General features: G+C 39.2%; 1 protein-coding gene across 3 annotated transcripts in view; it reads left to right on the top strand.

Moving 5' to 3' along the window:
* The window catches only part of TEX2 (testis expressed 2), a 54,641-nt gene that overhangs the window by 27,159 nt on the left and 5,348 nt on the right, over positions 1 to 22,134 (top strand). For all 3 annotated transcript variants that reach the window (XM_014953048.1, XM_014953056.1, XM_014953065.1), the window contains 7 exons: positions 7,866 to 8,066; positions 9,703 to 10,039; positions 11,204 to 11,451; positions 13,633 to 13,782; positions 15,186 to 15,285; positions 18,194 to 18,326; positions 21,753 to 21,875. In XM_014953048.1, coding sequence (XP_014808534.1) covers positions 7,866 to 8,066; positions 9,703 to 10,039; positions 11,204 to 11,451; positions 13,633 to 13,782; positions 15,186 to 15,285; positions 18,194 to 18,326; positions 21,753 to 21,875 — 1,292 coding nt within the window. The remainder of the gene's footprint in view (positions 1 to 7,865; positions 8,067 to 9,702; positions 10,040 to 11,203; positions 11,452 to 13,632; positions 13,783 to 15,185; positions 15,286 to 18,193; positions 18,327 to 21,752; positions 21,876 to 22,134) is intronic.

The following is a 22,134-nucleotide window of genomic DNA, read 5'->3' as shown; positions in this document are numbered from 1 at the left end:
GAACACCCCCTACTCCCCAACCAGAAAATGCACACAAACCCCCTGCATCTTCAGTGTGTGTTTTCATATCCTCTTACTCCCTTAGTCTTCAGTTCTCTACTTTCCTTTTCCTTTTTTTTCCCTCTGCCCACAGGTGGTTGTTGTTTTTTCTTCTTTAATGCATTAGGTTTTTCTGACTTCCTTACTGGCCTTCTCAAATGTGCATTCCCTTGTGTTGTGCTGGCTGATACAAAAGGGTTTAAGTAACAGCTAAAATGGAAACGATAAATTTACCCTTTCCATTAGAAAGAAATTTTTATGAGAAGACCGTTTTGGCAGTGCCTGCTAGAGAAATGAAGCTTTTTGAGTCACAGCTGTACAGAAGGAGGAGGCTTTTTACCGGCATGCTGTTCCTGAATATCTCTCAGGGGATTTTATGTTTGATAGTGGCCTCTGGCAGACAAATGTATTTTCCAGTCAAGGTGACGGTAACTTCTGCCCAGCTTAGGCCTTTTTTGTGTCTTTAAATTCCCTGTCAATACAATCTCAAAAAACTGCATTACATTTTTTTTCCCCATTTAACAAACAAAATACTGTTAAATTATTATAAAATACTGGTAATGAGAGGGATACGAATACAATTAGTCTGATTTGAGTATCAACAAACTTTCGAGAATTTTGGTACTGGGGTATTTGATGATATCATTTAATGGTAATTGACACTAATCAATCTGTTAGTACCACTAAGAAACTCTGGCTGCAGTTGTAATCCAGATTTGGGTTTGTATTATGAAGTTGACTTGCTGATTGTTTTGTTTATGTATTTTAAAATATAGATGAAATTATTTTTATTTATTTTTACTTGCAAACCTGGTCTGTGCCCCCCCAGCCCTCTGGGCCCTTTGTTAGGCATCTTTTTGCAGTTCCCCACAACCTCCCCTCTCAGGTTAAGGTATAGAACACCTGAGATCTTAAACTAAGTCATATTAAAAAGGTGATGCTTCAGGGGGCTTGACTCTGCAGTTCTTATTTGCTTGAATTATTCTGTTGAAGTGCAGTCGGAATAAAAAATTTGTAGCCCAGAGTCATGAAAGAGGAAAAGTAAAGCAGGGTGGGACTTTTAAAACCGTTTGATGCCAGTGCCTGTGTTCCCCAGGGCTGGTTTATCAGAGGGGCTGGATCCTGTTAGTGCATGTGTGGAGTTTTGAATAGAAACTGTGGCCTTTGCCAGAAAAGCTGATATTCTAACCCGATAGTTTTACAGGTTAGTTACCAGTCTGACGGTGAGGCACTCGGAAGAATAATAGTGGTGCAACCTTTATTTGATATCACTTGCTTATCAGAGTATTTGTGAATGCTTTCTTGTATTTCTGTAAATATTATATCCATCCTGAGCTTTCTGAAGGTGCATCTCTAGTTGTGTAACAACACAAAGGTTGCATGAATTTAAGACGGTACTGGTTACGTGCTGCAGCATCTATTGTGTATCGATCGCTAACCCCGTGTATCTGTGGGTAACTCAAAAGTTAGAAAAAAGGGATGTAAAAGCCAACTTCTGCTGAATACAGGCAGCAATTGTATGCCCAGCCCTAATACTATCTTGATTTTCCTTTTTATTTATTTATTTTTTTTTTATTTCCCTTGAATGGTATGAGTTGTGGTCTCTATTTGCTGTTGTGAATGCAGACTGAGCACTCCTGCCTGCCCAGCTGAGTTACCCACAGCTTACAAGTACAAATCTTGACAAGCTTTCAGTTCTGTCCTTGTTAATTGGGAGCTGAGACCCCACATATGTGTTTGCCTTGATACTTGAAAGCTGGTAAAGATCCTGATATTCTTTGTTGGCTGGTGTTAAAGCGGGCTCTTTGAGATGTTAGCTGTTATTCAGGAACCTTTAAACTAGATTTTGGTGCTTTTATCCAGGAGATACGTTTTATGAGACTGGCTGTAGGCAAGAAATGAACTGTGCAGAGAAGTCTGTATGAATGTAGATTAATGTTTTGTATGACTTGGTAAGTATTTCTTGTGCTCATTAACACACAAAGTAATTGTCCTTAATATGTAAAACCCTGTAAGAGGGCTTTTTAATGTTTCAGGAATTTGAAAACCAGTTCAGTGCCCATATTGTAGCGCAGCATAACGCAGTATGATTTAGCAGATTGCAAATTATTATTCCCACCTCATACAACAGTTTTCTGTTTGTCTCTGTCAAAATGATTGCTGGACAGTTTAGATCCTCAGAAAAATGAGACTTAATCTGTAACAAAATTCACATTAATGTAGGAAAATCAAACTTGATGCTTTTGCATAAAGATGCTCTCTTCAGGACTTGTTGGTCTTTTATTCTGGCCTGAACTGCTTTCGTGCCATTATGATAAATATTGTGAGTAAGATCTCTTTATGGAGCTCTAGGATTTGGGGTTCTGCCAAACCGCTGTCAGGCTATTTTTATACAAGTGCGTGTGCATTCTCCTCCATGGGAATATTGTTTGAGAAGTTCATATTTCCCTGGTTTAAACAATTTGTAGCAAATTCCCCTCAGCGATCGCAAAAATACCTGAACATTAATATAATTTCCCCCACAACTGTTTATTTGCAGTGTGAAAGAATTTTGTGCTGGTTAGTGTGTGCGTCAGTAGATTTGAATCAAACTACTGTTTTTCAATTTCTGTTATTTTTACACTTGCTTATTCCACTCAAGTCTTTGGTATCGGAGGGAGAACACTCCCCCACTCCCCAACCAGAAAATGCACACAAACCCCCTGCATCTTCAGTGTGTGTTTTCATATCCTCTTACTCCCTTAGTCTTCAGTTCTCTACTTTCCTTTTCCTTTTTTTTCCCTCTGCCCACAGGTGGTTGTTGTTTTTTCTTCTTTAATGCATTAGGTTTTTCTGACTTCCTTACTGGCCTTCTCAAATGTGCATTCCCTTGTGTTGTGCTGGCTGATACAAAAGGGTTTAAGTAACAGCTAAAATGGAAACGATAAATTTACCCTTTCCATTAGAAAGAAATTTTTATGAGAAGACCGTTTTGGCAGTGCCTGCTAGAGAAATGAAGCTTTTTGAGTCACAGCTGTACAGAAGGAGGAGGCTTTTTACCGGCATGCTGTTCCTGAATATCTCTCAGGGGATTTTATGTTTGATAGTGGCCTCTGGCAGACAAATGTATTTTCCAGTCAAGGTGACGGTAACTTCTGCCCAGCTTAGGCCTTTTTTGTGTCTTTAAATTCCCTGTCAATACAATCTCAAAAAACTGCATTACATTTTTTTTCCCCATTTAACAAACAAAATACTGTTAAATTATTATAAAATACTGGTAATGAGAGGGATACGAATACAATTAGTCTGATTTGAGTATCAACAAACTTTCGAGAATTTTGGTACTGGGGTATTTGATGATATCATTTAATGGTAATTGACACTAATCAATCTGTTAGTACCACTAAGAAACTCTGGCTGCAGTTGTAATCCAGATTTGGGTTTGTATTATGAAGTTGACTTGCTGATTGTTTTGTTTATGTATTTTAAAATATAGATGAAATTATTTTTATTTATTTTTACTTGCAAACCTGGTCTGTGCCCCCCCAGCCCTCTGGGCCCTTTGTTAGGCATCTTTTTGCAGTTCCCCACAACCTCCCCTCTCAGGTTAAGGTATAGAACACCTGAGATCTTAAACTAAGTCATATTAAAAAGGTGATGCTTCAGGGGGCTTGACTCTGCAGTTCTTATTTGCTTGAATTATTCTGTTGAAGTGCAGTCGGAATAAAAAATTTGTAGCCCAGAGTCATGAAAGAGGAAAAGTAAAGCAGGGTGGGACTTTTAAAACCGTTTGATGCCAGTGCCTGTGTTCCCCAGGGCTGGTTTATCAGAGGGGCTGGATCCTGTTAGTGCATGTGTGGAGTTTTGAATTGAAACTGTGGCCTTTGCCAGAAAAGCTGATATTCTAACCCGATAGTTTTACAGGTTAGTTACCGGTCTGATGGTGAGGCACTTTCTCCTAATTTCAGCTGTGAATTCAGAGTGACTGCTGACCTTTAGAGGCGGAGATCACAGGATCAGTGTAAATGGCAAGCAGCTGCACAGTAGCATATGACTATGGTCATTGTCCTCCCTGAATTACTAAATTTCTTATTTTAACAACTCCGCTAGTACAAAACAGACCCATCATACAGTCACTCCTCTCCTACACAAGGAAATCCATTGTTATTTCAGTCGTTTGGGAAAATTCATCTGTTGCTAGCACGTTATGGTAACATAACTTCTCTGTTTAGATGCATTGCAAAATGGTTTCCGTGGGCTGTGAATCTTTTGTTCCAGTTTGGTTTTTGCAAAGAGAGGGGCAGAGGTATTTCTGCTAAAATTGTTCTTAAAATGCAGGAACTTTGGGATGAATTTTGGGTTCTTTTGGATAACCTTCTCAAAAATGGTTTTTATGCTGGATGAAATGGTTTACAAAAATGAAGATTGCTGAAGTGAGCAGGCAGATGGTGTCATTTCCCCTTTTAACACTGATGTGTATATTGAGAGGGGGAAAATTCCTGCAACTGGCACGTATTTTCAGATTCATTAGTAGCGAAGAGTCATCATTTGGGGAAGTATTAACGTTTCACTCTCAGCCATGCAATGTTTCTCTGCGTTACAAAGTATCTTCAAAGTTGAGTGCAAAAGGAAACAGTGTGTCCTTAGAAATCAGGAAACTAAAAATTTACGTAGGAGGAGGGTTTGTAGTAACCTGGTACTTTCATCCTGACTGTTGGCTAAATATTGTCTGAAAATAAAACCCTAAGTATTTGAATTTAAATTTGTGTACCTTTTGGATTTTGGGCTATGCCCCAAATAGATGAAACAACAAATCTCTTCCTTGTATCGAAATCACAGTGTAGGCTGCTACTTTGGGTGGTAAATGTATTTATCTTTTGTCAGTTCTAGATTTTGAATGTTCAGTACTTTAGGCAGCTAGAAATCATCACAAGTTCTGGATAGTTCTGGACGTTGAATGTTCAGTACTTTAGGCAGCTAGAAATCATCACAAGTTCTGGACAGGTTCTTCAGTCGCCGATAACCTGATGTCTGTGCTGGGAGAAGCAGCGTTTGGGCTTCCCTTGGGTTTGTTCCGTGCAGGGAGCAGGGGAGGAGGCAGTGGGGGTTTGAGAACCGTGCATTTGGAGATTATACAGCTAATCCATTTGTTGGAAGTGGGAAGCATGTGGTAGGGATCAGAAAAGCAGGTGGGACTTTCCAAGCCTCTGGAATGCTGAAAGAGAAAGAGGGCTATACAAACTGAGGAAGCAGAGATTCTGTTTTAGGTTATTTTGCCTTTTAAATTCAGAGTGTCTTGCTGCCGCTGGGAAGAAGGCGATGATCTTCAAAAGGGCCTCTCCTCTGCTGTTTAGTTGTGTGGGGTCAGGAAATCTTCTGGCAGAAAGGCTACTACTACTGGCACCTTTATAATAAAAATGGGATAGAAAAGGTGCTAGTGTTGTGGATGACATACTGGATGGATTCAGACCCCTGCACTACCAGAGATTCACTGGACTTGGTTAAGTCTGTTAATGTAGGCTGGGCCTCATGCCTTTTTATCACAGATGTGGCTGTGGCATCTCAGCATGTGCTGGAGAAATACAATTAAGCATGACTATGTGTTGGATAACAGTCACACAGCTGCTGAGAAGGTATAGCAAAGCTTGCACATCTGCTGTGTGTCCCAAGGTGTTCATGTCATCTCAACTCTCAGCTTTTCCATCTCTGTTCATGGATTTTTACTTCTCTTGACTGCCGTGTACCGTAATGAGAATGTTGTGTAAATCACACCTTGCTTTTGTTGCTACACATCCTTTGTTCAGCTCAAGTGCTGGTGTCAGAAAACTCCATCTGGTTCCACCTCGAGCAGGATGTTAAGGAAACTTCAGATGTGCTCTCACCTTCCTTCTTGGGTACCACACATACCTGGAGGTTTCCAGCCCTCCTACTGAAAATAACATCATAGCTTATTTCGATTATAAAAAGGGCTCCTGTGGCTAAGCTTCAGATAAAGATCCACTTTCTAAGTATCCCTTTCTCTCAGCTTGTGTGGCCTTCAGCTCAACGGCCTTGCAGGAGAAGGCAGCAAACTTTCAAGGCAGCAAGTTTTCGTCTGTAGGTTTGCCTGGCTGCAGGCTCCAGACTTCGGTGTCCGAGCTAGAAATAGCTCAGAGATCTGATCAAGGGGGGGAGGCAGGTGGGAGTCTCTCCAGAGATCTGTGGGCCATATGGATATTCCAGCTTTACACGGAGTGGATGGCTCACCATGGCTTTAGGCAACGCACGTGGTGTCCTTGTGCTTCAGTAAGTCCAGCTGGAGTTCCTGGCTGAAAATTAATTGCTGTCTGCTCAAAGATGTCTTGGTTTAATAATTTCTAGGAAGGAAATGGGATGTGCTCAAACATACATCAGCCCTGCTGTGCAGAACCTTGATGGTTTATAGAAAACTCTTCTTTGTGCATTGCATTTGTATATAACCCAGTGTAAACAAAAAACCCAAACACAAAACTTCTACAGAGACCATGTGCTGGTATAGGTATTTCTGTTAATAAAAGGTAGTCTGGTTTGGAGGTGAGCAAGGATGAATGACTTAATCTTTCCTGAACATAGAAGAAATGCTAATTTATGTAGGTTTTTCAGGTTTTATAGTGAAAATGGAGCTAGATGTTGAACGAAGCAGAACATAGATATCGCTGTTACTATGGCATCAGAGAACGTGTGTGCTGTCTACTTTGAGAAATTATATGGCACTGAAGTAAATGAGTGTTAAAATAAATTTTACATTTCTATGTGTGGGTGGAAACTTCTTTAATAAATTCAAATGTTGCAGTGATTTCTGGGATGTTTTGCATAAGGTAGTTACAACTTTTTTGTTTTGAAGAATACTCGTTCAGCTCTCCCCGCTTCCCAGCAGCAGATGCTCTCCCCTCTACCATACTCACCTGGGTATTTATAAAGATACCATTTTACTTTATGCTGTAGGGTACATCTGTTTATCTGCTTCGCTTTCTTTTGACATTAATGGATATTGAATACGCCGAATTAAGGTTTTCATGTGCAGGTAGAAGTAATTACCAAAATATGTTGTAGGGCAGGTTAAGAGAAGGAAAACTTGTCCTCCTTGAATGACTATTCTGGCTTGTCTTCTGCCCCATTTATCATCTTTCATTTTCTGTAAGCAGATGTTAGAGGAGTAGCATCACCCCCATGCTTAGAGTCAGCACTTACAGGCTTGTTACAGCAGGGCTGGTTTGTTTGTTTTCTGTTTCTTTCACTGCACAGAAACAAATGGAATTTAATGCCCACGCGTAGGACTCCTGTGTTGTAACTGGGCAGTTACACAACATGTTAAATGATGTCAAGTGGTGATGGTGCGTTAAAACAAGCTCCATTGTGGTCTTCCACTCAGTCCTTAATTGTTGGTGATTAAAATGTCAGTGCTGTCTATAAGCAGACAGACTGTTTGCTCTGCCTTGACTGTTGGTGATTAAAATGTGGGTGATTGCAGTACCAGAGGGGCTGCTCGGCAGCGTGCCCTTGCTGGCTGCCTTCTGCTTCTTCCCAGCAAGCCCACATCTGCAGATTGCACAGCATTTCATGGAGATGAGGTAGAAGAGCACTGCACTACACACACAAAATGATTTACTCAGGAAAAGAAATAATTATGTGCTTGGGATAGAGCCCTCATCTCATGTTCTGTCAGTTTGGTGCTGTCTCGTTTAGGGTATTTACTGCTTTGCTCTGTTTGTACAGTAAGTGACATAACTTTGGGAAAAGCTTGGATAATTATTTAAAACTTTGCTGTATGTGCTGTACTTGGTTTTCCTGCAGCTTAAAAGCCTGTTAACAAGTGTTTTCTTCTCTAGGGATGGATGAATGAAATTTATAATTATGATCCAGAAACATACCACGCTACGTTGACTCACTCTGTCTATGTGCGACTCGAAGGAAGCACCTTAAGACTTTCAAAACCCAATAAAAATATTTCTAGAAGGGCTGTGTACAATGAGCCAAAGCCTGAAGTCACGTATGTCAGCCAGAAAATTTATGAACTTACAGAGAGCAAGGTGAGTGTGCCTTACTTCTGATTTTAACAAAGAATACTTTGAAACTTCCTTTGAAATCTTGAAATCTTTTTCATTCCTCTAGTTTCATGTTCTGTCATTATGTAAACAAAATTGTTGTCGTGACTAACTTGCAAAAGATTGTGCTGGGGAGGAAGATTAGGCAGGATTTAGAAAAAAATTACATATTTACACAGTAAAGGAAAAGCATGATTTTCTCCCGTCGGTTCAAAGCAGAAGTTAACACATGGAAGTTTAGAGAATTATTCCCCGTACATTAAATTACTGCACGACTGTTCTGAAGCTTATACCAAAATGCATAATCTTTGGTGGTTGCCTCTATCCCAAGGCAGTTCAGATGACGTTTGCATTTCACTTGAAGGGGGAACCTTCATTGTATGTGGATGTAAAAGAGGAGAGCAACAGATGGCTGGAACACACACAAGTTGCTTGTGGTGCCCACTGTCTGGGGAAGGAGACTGGGATTTTTGCAGTGGGAAGAGTGCATCAAGAGTAATGCTGGGAGTGTTTTCCTACGTGTTATTTGCCTCCCTCAAATCTTTGAAGAGTTGCCATGTGAAGTTGATTCCGTTGGCAGTGTATTAAGTAATACATCAATACCCCATTATTAAAAGAATGGATTTTTTTAATGTGCTGCCTCAATAGAAGGCTTTGGCAGTACAAATGTAGGAGGGAACTATGCTTCAGTTGACTATGGGTGTTAGAGGGAGATGGACCAAGGTGACAGTGAGGAAAACCTACCTTCGTTTCCCTGAATCAGTAAGGAAAAGGAGCTTGCTGTCAGCTCTTGCTTTCCATTAAAGGAAGACAGTGAAAAAGATAAAGCAAAAACTTGGTTTCCTGCCTATTGCAGATTTGTTTTCCATAATGAAAAGAAGCAAAGCTATCACATGCTGCAAGAGCACTAGGCTGATAATTGTTCTCCACGGTATCTTAGAAAAATTTCCAGTACTTCCCCCTTCTCTCACCTTCAACTGGTTGCAAAAGTGCTGGGTGCCCTGTATATAAAAAGCAAATTATGGCTATTCTCCAAGGTATTTTTGGAGAAGGCAGGTAAGTTCAGCCCCTTGATTAGAATTTTTAACTCTTACTGCTCTTCTCATCACTTGTGTTGTCTCAATTCTCCCTGAAGATACTGAATTTAGAATATAATTTATAATAAAGAAATAAAATTGCTTTTATTCCTTGATTCTTACATACTCAGTGTGACTATTGCCAACTTCAAATACTCAAGGGCCTGAAAAGTTGAGTTTTAAAACTCAGTTTAGATTCTCACTACCTAACCTGTGGTTGCAGAAATAAGGTTCTTGTTTTTTCTATTTTTTTCTATTTTTATTGTATAACTATGAGAATAAGATCTTTTAAATTAAAACTGAGTTTCTCCACATGATTGTAGAAGTCTGATCTACTTGAATGGTCGTTGTTTTAATTCCAAGGCTCGCCAAGACCTAGTGACAGCAGTGGATTGGACATCAACCAGCTCTAAGTGAAGTCAGTTAAACCCAGCAGATCCAATGTAGGATCTGTATCTCTTGTGGTTCTGTTCTTATGTGACTACAGGAACGGAGAAGATACAATTTAAAAATTAGTTAATTTAACCCTTTCATTTATCCTTCAGATTTCCCTGGTTCCTAAAAGTCTGGCACGAAAACGGATTTGGAATAAGAAGTATCCTATTTGCATTGAACTTGCTAAGCAAGATGACTTTATGGCTAAGGCCCAGACTGATAAAGAGAATCCAGAGGAAAAGTTATCTGCTGAAAAAGTGGACTCGAACAATGAAGAATCCAAGAAACCTCAGGATGGAGCAAAGTACACTAGCCAAAAGGATCAAGTGCTTTATCTCTTTGGAAGGACAGGCAGGGAGAAGGAGGAATGGTTCAGAAGGTTCCTTCTTGCATCCAAGCTGAAGTCTGAAGCAAAGAAGCCATCCAGTTTATCTGGGAGCAAGCCAGGTATTCAAATTTTGTATTCTAGTAAAAGCATCTGCTAAAAGAAAAAACAAAGTTGTGTTTTCACAACAGTAGTTACAGCAACTGTGGAGCCTTAGGGATCTTTACAGAAAAATAATACTGAAGACACTCTTCTGTTCCTTATCTCGGCCTCTCATTCCCACCTGCCCACCCTGCCTTTTCCTCTCTTGGCTGTATACTCGGATGTATGGCCTCAACTATTCTTACTATTTTTAGATTGTTTTATGTGAACACGCTATTTTTCAGTGTCTGTAACAACTCCTGTAATTTTTGTCAGGATTAATTGTTCAGTCCTTTTTTCCCCTCTCTGTACTGTTGGAGTTGATGACAATATTTGCAGTATTAGACTCAGTCCTCTTATTACCCGTTCTTCCTCCATCCTTCCTTCCACTCCAGTCTCCTGTAAAGACTAAAGAGCTTTCTTGTGGGTTAACATCACAAGCAAACACTTTTTTGTGTGTAAATAAAGTCCCGTGCTAATATATATATCTGAACCAACAAACGTATTATTCTACAGTATTGATCAAATGTTTGAAATATTAATTTAAAACCACCTTCTGATATAATTTTAAATCTGCATGACTCATGCTTTTCTGTCTTTATTCTCTGAGAAGCTTTTTAAAAATTGGTTAACATCATTATTTCTGGCACATAACTTCTTGAAATGCATATGCAAAATTAATGGCTAATTAAAATTCTAATACTTACATGCTTTTGACAGTCCTTTTAATTGTAACAGCCTATAATTAAATTTTAAAAAAAGTGTGGTTATAGGTATATTTTAATCACTTGACTTTTATTTTTGGCATTCCCCAGCAGGGCTGTTGGTAATTCTGCCATATGTTATACATATGTGAGTGTCCATATTTAAATATGCTATTGATCAGCTGAGTTTTCCAGCCCCACACCCTGCTGAGTGCTGAATCATACCAAATATTGACTAATTTGGGTTTAGGACCACCTAAGCACACAGTAGTAGAATTTACTTTTACCCTTCAAAATGAGAAAGTACTACTCTGGTTGTTTTTCAGAATGAATTATATCTCCAAGCTAATTTTTTTTTCCTTTAAGTGTTTGGTCGTACACTCTGCTATTTGACTGTCAGGTTCCTTTTTTATTAAGCAGGTATTATTCCTTTTAATGTAGGCATCTTGCCAACACACAGTAGAACCGACAGCCAATCTGGAGCTCTCACACACAGCCGAAGCAGCAGCAAGGGAAGTGCAGAAGAAATTGCATCCCAGCCAAAGCACAAGGATCTGGCTGGCAACGTGCGGCAGAAAATGCTTCTGGACTACAATATTTATATGGCAAAGTGTGTTCCTCATGAAAAGAAAAGCCCTTCGGGTAGTCCAGTCCTCAGTGCAGACAGCAGCCCTACAGCTGTGAAAAAGGTAACACTTTTGCCCTAGAAGATGCGTCAGAGATAGTGATATATTTTATCTTGCCAACTACTACTTGAAAAATTAGTTATGTAGAAAGAAAAAGTAATTTCTTTAACTACAGATTGGGTCTAAACACTTCATAAAGTCAGTGTAAATTTTCACACTTGCCAGCTCCCTGTTGACCACAGTTTCTTCTTAACGTAACATAAGTTTTTTTTAATTGGTTTAGTTTGGTTTCTTTTTATCTCCCAAGAAGAGATGTCTGTGGTTTTTCTGGCTTTTGCAGTGTCTTGTACCTAAAAGATCGTACAGCTGAAGGCAATATGGCTGTAGATTTTCATCATTAGGAATGCACAGGTGTGTCCTAAAAACCATTGGTCCCAAAAGAGCTTCTGTCTTATGCTTAGGATTAAAACAAGTAAACAAAAAAATCAAACAAAATTCCACAAACGTCACTTCCCAATGGTAGTAAAAAGTTAGACTTTTCTGTGTATATTCTAAAGTAGATTGAACTAAAAGCGTATTTTTGAGGTCCTGGCTTGTTGAAATAATTTAAGTAACGTTTTTAGTACTTGATGGTAAAACTGATCATAATTTTCTGCTGATTTTGGGAAGCTAAAGGTCTTCTACCATTCCGAAGTGCAACCAAGCACCTGATTGGGACAGAATTGTCATATAACACAAGTGTAAGTTGGATGCTGTTCGTGGCAGGTTTTCAGATACTACACTGAGAACTGCTTTTTTTGTTGCATATTCCAGAAAGTGCTTAATCTCTTCAGTTCTTATCACTGAAGATGATGTCCTGGCCCTGTTGCCATGAATAGGGTTAGGAATTTGCCTTTTGTGATGGTCCTCTGGCTAATGTGTTAGTATTGTGTAGTACACAGCAGCATAATAGTGAACAATGTCTATAGCTTTGACTAATCATTTGGCCTCCTGGACTGCATTTGAATCACTCTTAATAAAAAGAAGCTTAAAATTAAGTATGACACACTTAACAAATGGATCCTTAATGTTAAGTACAATTGCCGTTTATTTGAAAGATGTAACTCATGTCATGCATCTTTGTTGCCAGACTGTCATACAATGTCCAGAAAGGAGTAGGAGACCATGGTATAGCATATGAATAAACACATCTTGTGTTCCCCCAGGAAAAAAGATGTTCTAGCCCCCGACAACCCCTGAAGCAGTGATGAATTCGCTGCTGAATCTGGCACGTGTCAGAAATCATTCTATAAATAGATCAGCAGTGCTGGCAGGAAACCTGCGTCACGGCAGAAGCTACGAACCCAGCAATTCTGCCTGCGTGAGGCTGCAGCCATTGGGAGCAGCCCTTGCCAAGAAATGATGTTCAGAACTGTAGCATCTACCTGACTCCTCTTAGAAAGCACTGCTTTTCTGCTGGCTTCAGGATTTCTGCCTGTGATAATGAAAGGCAGATTCTCCTTCCATTGCAGACAGCTGGGAGACATTAAATATGTTGTTTTTTCCTTCATGGAAACCTTCTGGTTTTAATGAAATGCATGATAGCATGTACGCACCCAGAATTATTTCAGCTGCCTTTGCTTTTGTGTCTGTAGTCAGTGATGCAACATCTGAACATATATCTCCAAGTGTTGTGAGATTCAGACATAATCCTCTTGGACTGTAAACAAAACCTTTAACACAGCAGAAGGAACAATATTGTTTCCTGAATCCTGTATATAGACACTGGAAGGAAGAATTTGTTTCCTTGTACTGCATTTGTTTATCATCTATTTGTGATGCTTCTGAACTGGATTTAAGGATGCAAGATTGGGTCTCGCTTTCCTATTTTTTGATAAAATAAAAGGAGGGTAGAGTAGCTGTTCTAGATCCTGTTGGGAAGAGAGAGTGTCTCTACTACAGACACATTTCTAAGTCTGGGTTTATCTGCTTTTTCTGCCAGAGGCTAAATTACATACGACTTTCTCATTTCATTGCCAGAGGTCAATCTATATCTATATGGTCTTGTTCACTCTGTTGCATGTCAGGATGATGACAAGCTCATGTCAGGCCAGTTGATGTGGCTGTAAAGCTGCATCTGTGCTGAGCATCCAGTGTACTTAGATAACCCGGGCAGTAACACTGAACTTCCCAGCGTAAATGGGACCTTTTCTGACCTTAGTTTATGGAATTTATAGACCTGAATATCCTGCTCTGTGTTTTCAGTTACCAGATGCCCATGTGGAAGCTGAAGAAGAAGAACAGGAGGCCTGGGTGAATGCTTTGCTTGGAAGAATATTTTGGGATTTTTTAGGAGAAAAGTATTGGTCTGATCTAGTGTCAAAGAAGATCCAAATGAAACTTAGCAAAATCAAGGTAACTAATCTGGAGACTTGCACTACACATTCCTTATGGAGGGAAAACAAACATATAGTCTTTGAGTTTCAAAAGAGTAGGAGAAACACTTATTTCACACTTGTATGCAAAAGACATAAAGTAAATAAATGTGATGCAGAGTTCCAGTTCAGCTTTGCTGCTGATCTCAATATGTTAACTTTGCTGCTTCTATTTAAATTAACTAGCTGGGTTAACTATTTCTGTCTGTGAAGCTTTTATATAAAAAGTAGAAGTATTGCTATATTTACTTTAGGGGTAAATAGAACTGCTTCTAAGTTATGAAATCTGCTTTGGGAAATACTGCCTTGAAGGTGGAGGAGATCAGGGAACCACAATTCTAATGTGCTTCTATGAACTTCAGACACAGACCGCTTGCAGGAGAGGTCAGTGGGAGTAAGGGAGAGAGAAAGAGCTGTCTGTGGGGTGATGGGATATAATTGTGCATCAACTGCCTGAGCTCAAAAGGCAAAGGGAAGAGTGATGCTTTTGAATGACTTCTGGGTCTTCCCTCTGCATTCTGTAACTTCTGAAGAGCAGCAGTTAATCACAGGGCTGTTTAGCTCCTGATGTTCGGGGAGGAGTTTGCCTGTTCCTAAAGGCAAAGGAAGATGTAGTCTTGCTGAAAAAGATCTGAAATTTAGCTGCCAGTACCAGCTGTGAGATAGTGTTGCTTGTGCTTTGGGAAATAAGCAGTAACCTAATTCTGCCCTGGCTGCTTCCACAATTGTGACAGCAGGGTACCCAAACATCTCATTGGAAACAGTTTAAGTGGAAAGACTGAGAATGGGGGCAGATGTATTTTTGATAGGTTAAAGCACTGTCTGTTCACAGGAGATAGAAATTCTATTAATTAGAAATACTTACAGTAAGTAGATACCCAAATCATTGTGATTCTGTGCTTCTGTTATACTAAAATTATGATACAGAATGAAAAGCTAATGTGCTATGAAAGAGTTTGCTGAAGATAAAAATAGCTGAGATGTTGACATAACTGCAACTATAAAATACGTGACTGAATTTAAAATCCAAAGAAGTCTTTGATTTGTATTCACAGTAAAATAGGATTTACGCTTCATTCTTGAGCTTTTTGCAAGCTTTGACTAAAAAGGCATGGTGGAGGTTTAAGGTCAGCGTCTGAACTTCAACATAGTTTTTAAAACATTCCAAGTTCAGATGCTGAATTTCTCCCTAAAGTATTAGTTTGAAACTGATAACTGTGAAATCCTAAAATTGGAAGAATTTTGTGTAATCCTATTTGTGTTCTTTCACTGGTGGCTTTTCAGCTTAATCCATTCTTTCAGTTTAATGACCTTTCTTCTCTCAGGAAACAATAATGTTTGGTTCCATAACAAGAATTGGATTTTTACATTCTATTCTTTTAGCTGCCGTACTTCATGAATGAACTAACTCTAACTGAGCTTGACATGGGGATAGCAGTGCCCAAGATCCTTCAAGCCTTCAAACCTTACGTTGATCACAGAGGTAAAATACCTGCTTCCTCTTCTGGTTTTGTCAGGTTCATGCCTTTGTACCTGTGGAGAACAGAATTTTGATCTGTTTGTCTTGTGGGTGTTTTAATCCGAGGAAGATAATGAGTGGTCTGTATCTCCAGTAGTAGTAACATCAGGCTTAGTATAAACATAATTCTATAGATACAAAAGTATGATCGTGTCTTTCCACTGGAAATAATTACTGAACTAAACTAAGCTTTGCATGCAACAGAGATGCAGACCCGTATCTGCTACTCTGTCATGGACTACAGAGAGCAATGCACATCTCTTTGAGACGGATCTGGTTCTGTACCATAGCAGAAACCAGATTTGACTCTCTTCAAGAGAAGTTGCCATGTTCTGAAAACAGTGATTCAGAAATTGCAATTGAAATAAGTCAGAAAACAGGAATATAGTGCTTTGAAAAGAAACTTCAAAATACAGCATCATTTTATGTTCTTTATGTTAAATATGGGGATTTTTTAAGCTGAATGACTTTCACACGGCTGCTTTATGAATCAAAACTGTTTTATTTATTTTGAGGTACAGAAAACAAAGTATACATGTATGATGTTTGCCAAGTGGTTTTGTGGTTTCTTTTTTAAACGAGCTTTTGCTTTGGGGTTCTTGTCAGACGGCTTCCCTTTGCCTAGATTTAAACACTTTTTGAATTCTTTTCTCTGTTCTCATAACTGTAGTTGTAACCAAAGGCTGTAGTTCTAAGTCATGGGATGAGATTTAGGAGATTGCTGAACACTTGGCTTCAATTAATTGCTGACAACAGCAATGAGAAAAATTAACTCCTTCAGTTTCTTCTTCAGTTAAACTGCGACAAGCAAAATTTATGATAGAATTTATAACCCTTGTAACTTCTTTCATATTGTTAAATGACGTGAGCTCTTAGTATGTGAGGTTTTAAGAGCTTGCAGTGACTAATTACTCAAATAACATGTTTTGCTATTGTACTTAAAGCATAAATCAGGGGATGAGAATCAGAAACACTTGTTTTTGTAAGGATAAGTGTATTTGTTGGTAAGTTGACCTATGAATAAAGCACATACAGTGAAAAAAAAAAATCCTAAAACTTCAGGCCAGTATCCAGAACGAACACTTTGAAGAATATTTTTTTTAAGTGTTTGAGACAATCGGTCATTTGAGGTAACCTTTTGTGAGGCTTTAGAAGGCAGTTACAAATTGCGATGTGGTTTTGTTTCATCCATGTTTTTTTACCAGTGCTTGATTACAAGGAAAATATATTTTTTTTTTGTTATGTGGCTCCTCCAAGTAACTAAATTTGGTAAGAGACAACATGAGGGAAAAAAAATCTTGTTTCTGTTAATACAGTCCTAGTTGGGTGACAACATATGCTGTATTATTTACTGTACTTCTGTCAAGGCTAGGGAACCAGATAACTCCGAATAAATTGTACCATCTGCCCAATTCCTCACCCCTCCCCTTCCTCCTCTGCCTCCCTTTTTCCCCTCCGGAAAATGTGTATGAACATTTTCTGGCCAGAAGGAATTTTCGCCTCTCAGTAGTGGCATCCTTTGCTTAATTTGATCCCCTGTTACAAGAACATTGACTTTTGAAGCACTCTGACTCATTGGTTATCCAAAAGGTCTGTTTAGCTCTTTTCTTGTTTCCTATGATCTTACTGCTACTTTGTTACTGTAAAGAGGAAAAATCTGTATAAGCTTGTGTTTGGGTTCTGGTGGTTTGTTTTAGAACAGCAATAGAAAAACAGTATGATGGAAAAGAACTTGGCTTAGTTAAGAAGTAGCTTGCCTTGAGTACTGCTCCTAACATGGAATCTCATCGTGTATCCATGTCCTGGTTTTTGGGAGCCATGTGTTTCTGTTAATATAAATGGGTAGGACTGGGGACAATGCCATTCTTCTGATATGTTTGTTGGGAGTTTTTTGCAGAAAAGCAAAACAGTTGGTCTGTAACTGAAAAAAGTGTGTCTTTTCTAGATCAATTAGACCCATAGAGTGGTTACCATTAATTGCTTCTGAATAAGTAAATAACAGTAGACTGCATTAGTGATTGATGTGACAGATACTGGTAGGGCATATTGTGTGCAGCTGCGATGTCTGGAAAAGGAAGATGCATAATCTGTGCTTAGTAGCATCTGATTTCTAATCTCTGGATCACAAATACCCTCCAGCTTTTTTTAATCAGTGGGACTGCAGGGTGTCACTCAAGAGGCAGCACCTAATCTTGCAATTATTCCCCAGACAATTCTTTTGGTGATTGCAATAAGCGAATAGGCTGCCCAGACAATAGGATTTAACTTAACACTGCACATGTAGAATTGTTCTAAGTAATGACCCTGTTTGCTGTGAGTCATAGGCAGAATGTCTATAGCTGAGTTACTGAGCGAACCTTTTCATACTTCTTTAATACACCGTTGTTGAAAGCAGAAGAGGCAGCAGGTTGTGATATGTGACAAGCAATATTGCTCTGGGATTTCAAGTATTGCTTCATTTGGATAGTCTAAGTAATATAGAGGAGTGTCCCTGTTACTGTTTGGCTTGGAGCAGTACTGTAAATAGTTTTGAAGTGAATCCCTAAGTGTATTCTGTTTTCCTTATCTTGATTCAGATCTCTTAAGCAGTTTAGGTGTGCATAAATCACGCTCCTTTTTTAGATCATTAGCTGTACTCACTGATCTGCCTTTCAGTGTGGCTTTGATTCATATCTGAACATTCAACTTTGTTCCATGTGCTTAATGTAAGCAGAAAACTCGCTTTGATAAGCTTTTAATTATTTGTGAATTAATGATATGATCAGTTGGTGAGAGAGTATGATGTATAGACTTTTTAAAAATGAGTTTGGGTTTCACATAAAGTAAATGATTGTGACGATTCTTAAAGCGACATTTTTGTTGTTAATTTTAGGGCTTTGGATTGATTTGGAAATGTCCTACAATGGATCTTTTCTGATGACCCTAGAGACCAAGATGAACTTGACCAAACTTGGTAAAGAGCCACTTGGTGAAGCACTTAAAGTTGGAGAGATCGGCAAAGAAGGGTAAGGTATTACAGTCATGGAATCCAGCGAGAGCTTTCATGGTGAAAAAGTGACATTTTCCTTGCATATATGCAGCATGAACTAATTAGGAAACACACATACTGTAACTTACCTAACTTGGCATTTGTGCTTTTCCTCTCATTTTTATGATGATGTTTGAATTTCATCAGTCTGTCCGTTTGTATTAACCTGGTGAGTGACACCTGTCAAATATCCGTCCCTCAGCTGTGGAGTGTTGATTTTCTTTGTGCTGTATTCTCTTTGTACTTCAGAAACCTGCAGTTGTTGAGCAGTAGGTGGTCTCTGACTTAGTGTACAAGCACTGCCAACAAAACAAGAAAATATTCTCTGAATCTGGCCATTTGTTTAGAAAAGAATAAAATGTTGTGCTCCTTCAGAATTAAAGTACTAGATGCTTTGTATACTCGTGTCGTAGCTCTGACCATTTATTCTGAGATATCTTGAAGTAATACGTACAGCAGCACTATATTACAGTGCAGTCCTGACAAGAAAATAGATGTGGAAAAACTAATGGCTGAATGATCTCATACACTGGTAGAAATTCAGAGGATTTAAAATCGACCTAGATTCTCATTGTCACTGCTTGAAATAAATATTTCTGAATTTACATCAGTATAATTGGTAGGTGTGATTATTTTTTTTTAAATACCTTTAATCTTGTCCACCCAAACAATGGGGAATAGAGAAGGAAATGTTGGTACAAATTGAATTCTTGCTTTCCTTCCCCATCCCTTCAGGGTTTTCTTTGTGTATTTTTATATCTGTCCAGTGCAAGAATGGCCTCAGAAATAATTAGTTAACGCATCGATTTCATATTTAAAAATCAGCTTGATTCTAGCTGAGCAATAGGCCCCCAGCAACGTAAATGTAAATGTCTGTAGCTAAGCAACCAATTACTTGAAGGTATAAGCATTAACTGTATTGCTCCCTGCACATGGCTGTGTTTCAAGTGCTCAGGGCCAGGTACCACGTCAGCCTTGCATAAAGAGCAGTCTGATGGAGTCTAGTCTGAATGAGGGGGTTTTGGCTGCTTGGTTGTTTTTTCTCCCTTAAATACAATTGGATGTTGTAAACAAACAAACAAACAAAATAATCTGAGTAATAAATACAATTGGATGTTGTAAACAAACAAAAAAAACAAACTAAATAATCTGAGTAGTATAGAACAGTTTGATTCTCATCTATGCTTCCCATGGCGTTAGTTAGTTTTACTGGGTTTTTTTAATTATCAGTTGGCAATTTCTGTGACAAATCAAACTATTGTGCACGTGCCTGCAGCCAGCACATATTGTCTGTAAGTGATGCGTGTTGGTTGCTTATGTTCATTTCCATCCCTCATGAGCCTGGGACAAACTGCCTCTTGAGATGCAGTGACCACAAACTCATGTCAGAAAGGCATCTGCTCATCCAGAGGAGGGGAGGGAACAGCACTGAGTTTTAACTGTCCTTGCATATTATCAGTGTAAAGTGAGACAAATGGTTTGATGTTTCAGTCCATTCTGTCGTCGCTGCTGCGTTAGTGTTTGAAACACAAGTGAAATGTGCTGTTGCACAGTTTGATTATGCTGTCTGGCACGCACTCTCAGGAAAACGCAGCTCTCAAAAAGGGTGGAAAAATATTTAATTGCCAATTTCATAGAATTAATACAGTAACAGGCTCTACAATACGGTAAACTAGGCAAATGCAGGCAGGCTATCCCAAAATTTCTGCATTTTCTTACCCCATCAATCCTTTCTGCTGCATTGAACCATGTGAAAACAAACCAACAAATAGCAATTCATAAAATACTGTGCAATCTGCTCAGGAACAATACTGTAGTTCCAAAGTGTTTTTCTGCCAATGTTTGTCTCTCCTAAATGGTCCATTGTATGCAGAGATCCCCTGAAATCGCACTCAAGCTTATTTATTGTTGCTTTGTTTAATGCGGGGAAATCTTGTGGTCTCAGCCAGTTCGTGTGCTTGCGGAGGCACTTCAGAGCAAATAAAACACCTTCTTGTAAGAAGGTGATGCTTTTGAGGGCCTTGAAAATAGGCTGGGAATGCTTTGAACTGAGTGGTGTGACGTGCACCGGGAAGTGAAGTGAGGTCACACCCAGGTAGAAAATAATGTAGTTTAAATCTGACCTGAAAACATAGGCTTCTCTCTGAGAAACAGCTCCAGCATCACTATTTAGGCCATGAACCACCCACTAAGCCCTCAGGGAGGTGGCTCACTTTGGTGTGCCGTTTCATTCTTCCACAGGTACAGAACCCATCTCTGGGTCAGAAGAGGTTTACGATTCTGATTCTGTAGCCTGGGTAGCAAATTCTTCAGCGTAAAGAGGTTATTTGATTAATGCTCCGGTTCTTAAACGGAGTATTGAGCACTGTGAGCTGTACTTGAACTGTCCTTTTCTGTTAGGACTCCGTGCAGCAGCTAACAGCTTGTTCTTTGTACAGGACAGCAGACTGTAGCCTCAGTCCTTGCCCTGTGTGAGGTTATTAAATGCTTCAAATAAATTTCCAAGAATACACACAAAAAGAAAGAAGGAGCAGCTATAAACTGTATTCTGAACAAGCTGTAGGATATTATAGTCCTGGGTATAGTCCCTAGGACTAAAACCACATGCTAAACCCAAGAAGCATGTGTTGTGTAACTATTTCAAGCTGTTGCATTCAGTAGAGATCAGTTAATACTGAAGTGTTGTACTGTATCCTTCCCTAATTTTAATCCGTTTTAAAGATTTGAATTTCTTTTTGGGATTGTGTACATAAATTCTTCCACAGTTGGAGTCTAGGAATTAGTTACTACTGTGTGCTCTTTTGTATCCTAGGAGCAGCACTTGTTTGATTTTGTTATTACTTTACTTTTTCCCCCCCTCCTCTTCCCGTGATGTTTTTTTGCCTTATTCCATCTTGGACTGTTTTCAGAAAAAAACAAAACAAAGCCTGTAATCCTGTAAACATCATTCATTGTGAGGAGCTTAAAAACTCACAAGCTCAAAGATCAATTTCTCTGCACGTATAGTAGGGAAAGGAATATTTCTAGCAAAGATACTAAAGGGAGATTCTAGCTTGAATTTCTATGGGACAGAAATGTCTTTACAAAACAAACATCTAAGAAATATTACTTCCCAGGGTTATGTTAGACTTTGGTTAATAGAATTGTATTTTTTCCACATGAAATTGGTAAGTGATGGCTTACACTGCAGCTACAGCAAGTTGAATTGCTAATTAGAGACAACTTTGCTGGCTTGAGGTTGGCTTCAGTGGTTTTGGTTTTGTTCTTTTAGACAGAATTTATAAAAAGAGGGGAGGACATTTTATAGATTCTGATGGAAATACATGTAAAGTCAGCCAAAGCTGTACATGATGAATATCTATTTAAGAATGTTACATTTGACTTGGAAATTGCATTGTTTCAGTTTCAGGCCAAGGGCGTATTGTCTTGCAGACAGTGATGAGGAATCCTCCAGCGCTGGGTCTTCAGAGGAGGACGATGCTCCTGAATTGGCAGGAGAGAAGCAGGTGACTCCAGGAGCAGAAGGGTGAGCTGCCTCCATTGTGTCTGTGTGTGTTACTCCATTGTGTGTGTGTGTTACTCCTTCCCTCCCCTGCGCGTGCCCAGACTTGGTGTAACTAGAGAGTGTGTGTGTGTGTGTGTGTGTGTTACTCTTTCCTCCCCTGCGTGTGCCCAGACTTGGTGTAATTGGTGTCTTGGTCCAGTCCTGCAATGCTTGTTGTCAGGCAGGATGTCAGAGTGTGAGTTTATCCAAGCAATTAAGCAAACACAACTCACCCATTTCT

This window comes from Calidris pugnax, unplaced genomic scaffold (assembly GCF_001431845.1).
Source record: "Calidris pugnax isolate Ruff unplaced genomic scaffold, ASM143184v1 scaffold9, whole genome shotgun sequence".
NCBI lineage: Eukaryota > Metazoa > Chordata > Aves > Charadriiformes > Scolopacidae > Calidris > Calidris pugnax.
The sequence above is the reverse complement of the archived record's forward strand: the minus strand, read 5'-3'. Positions and strand labels throughout refer to the sequence as shown.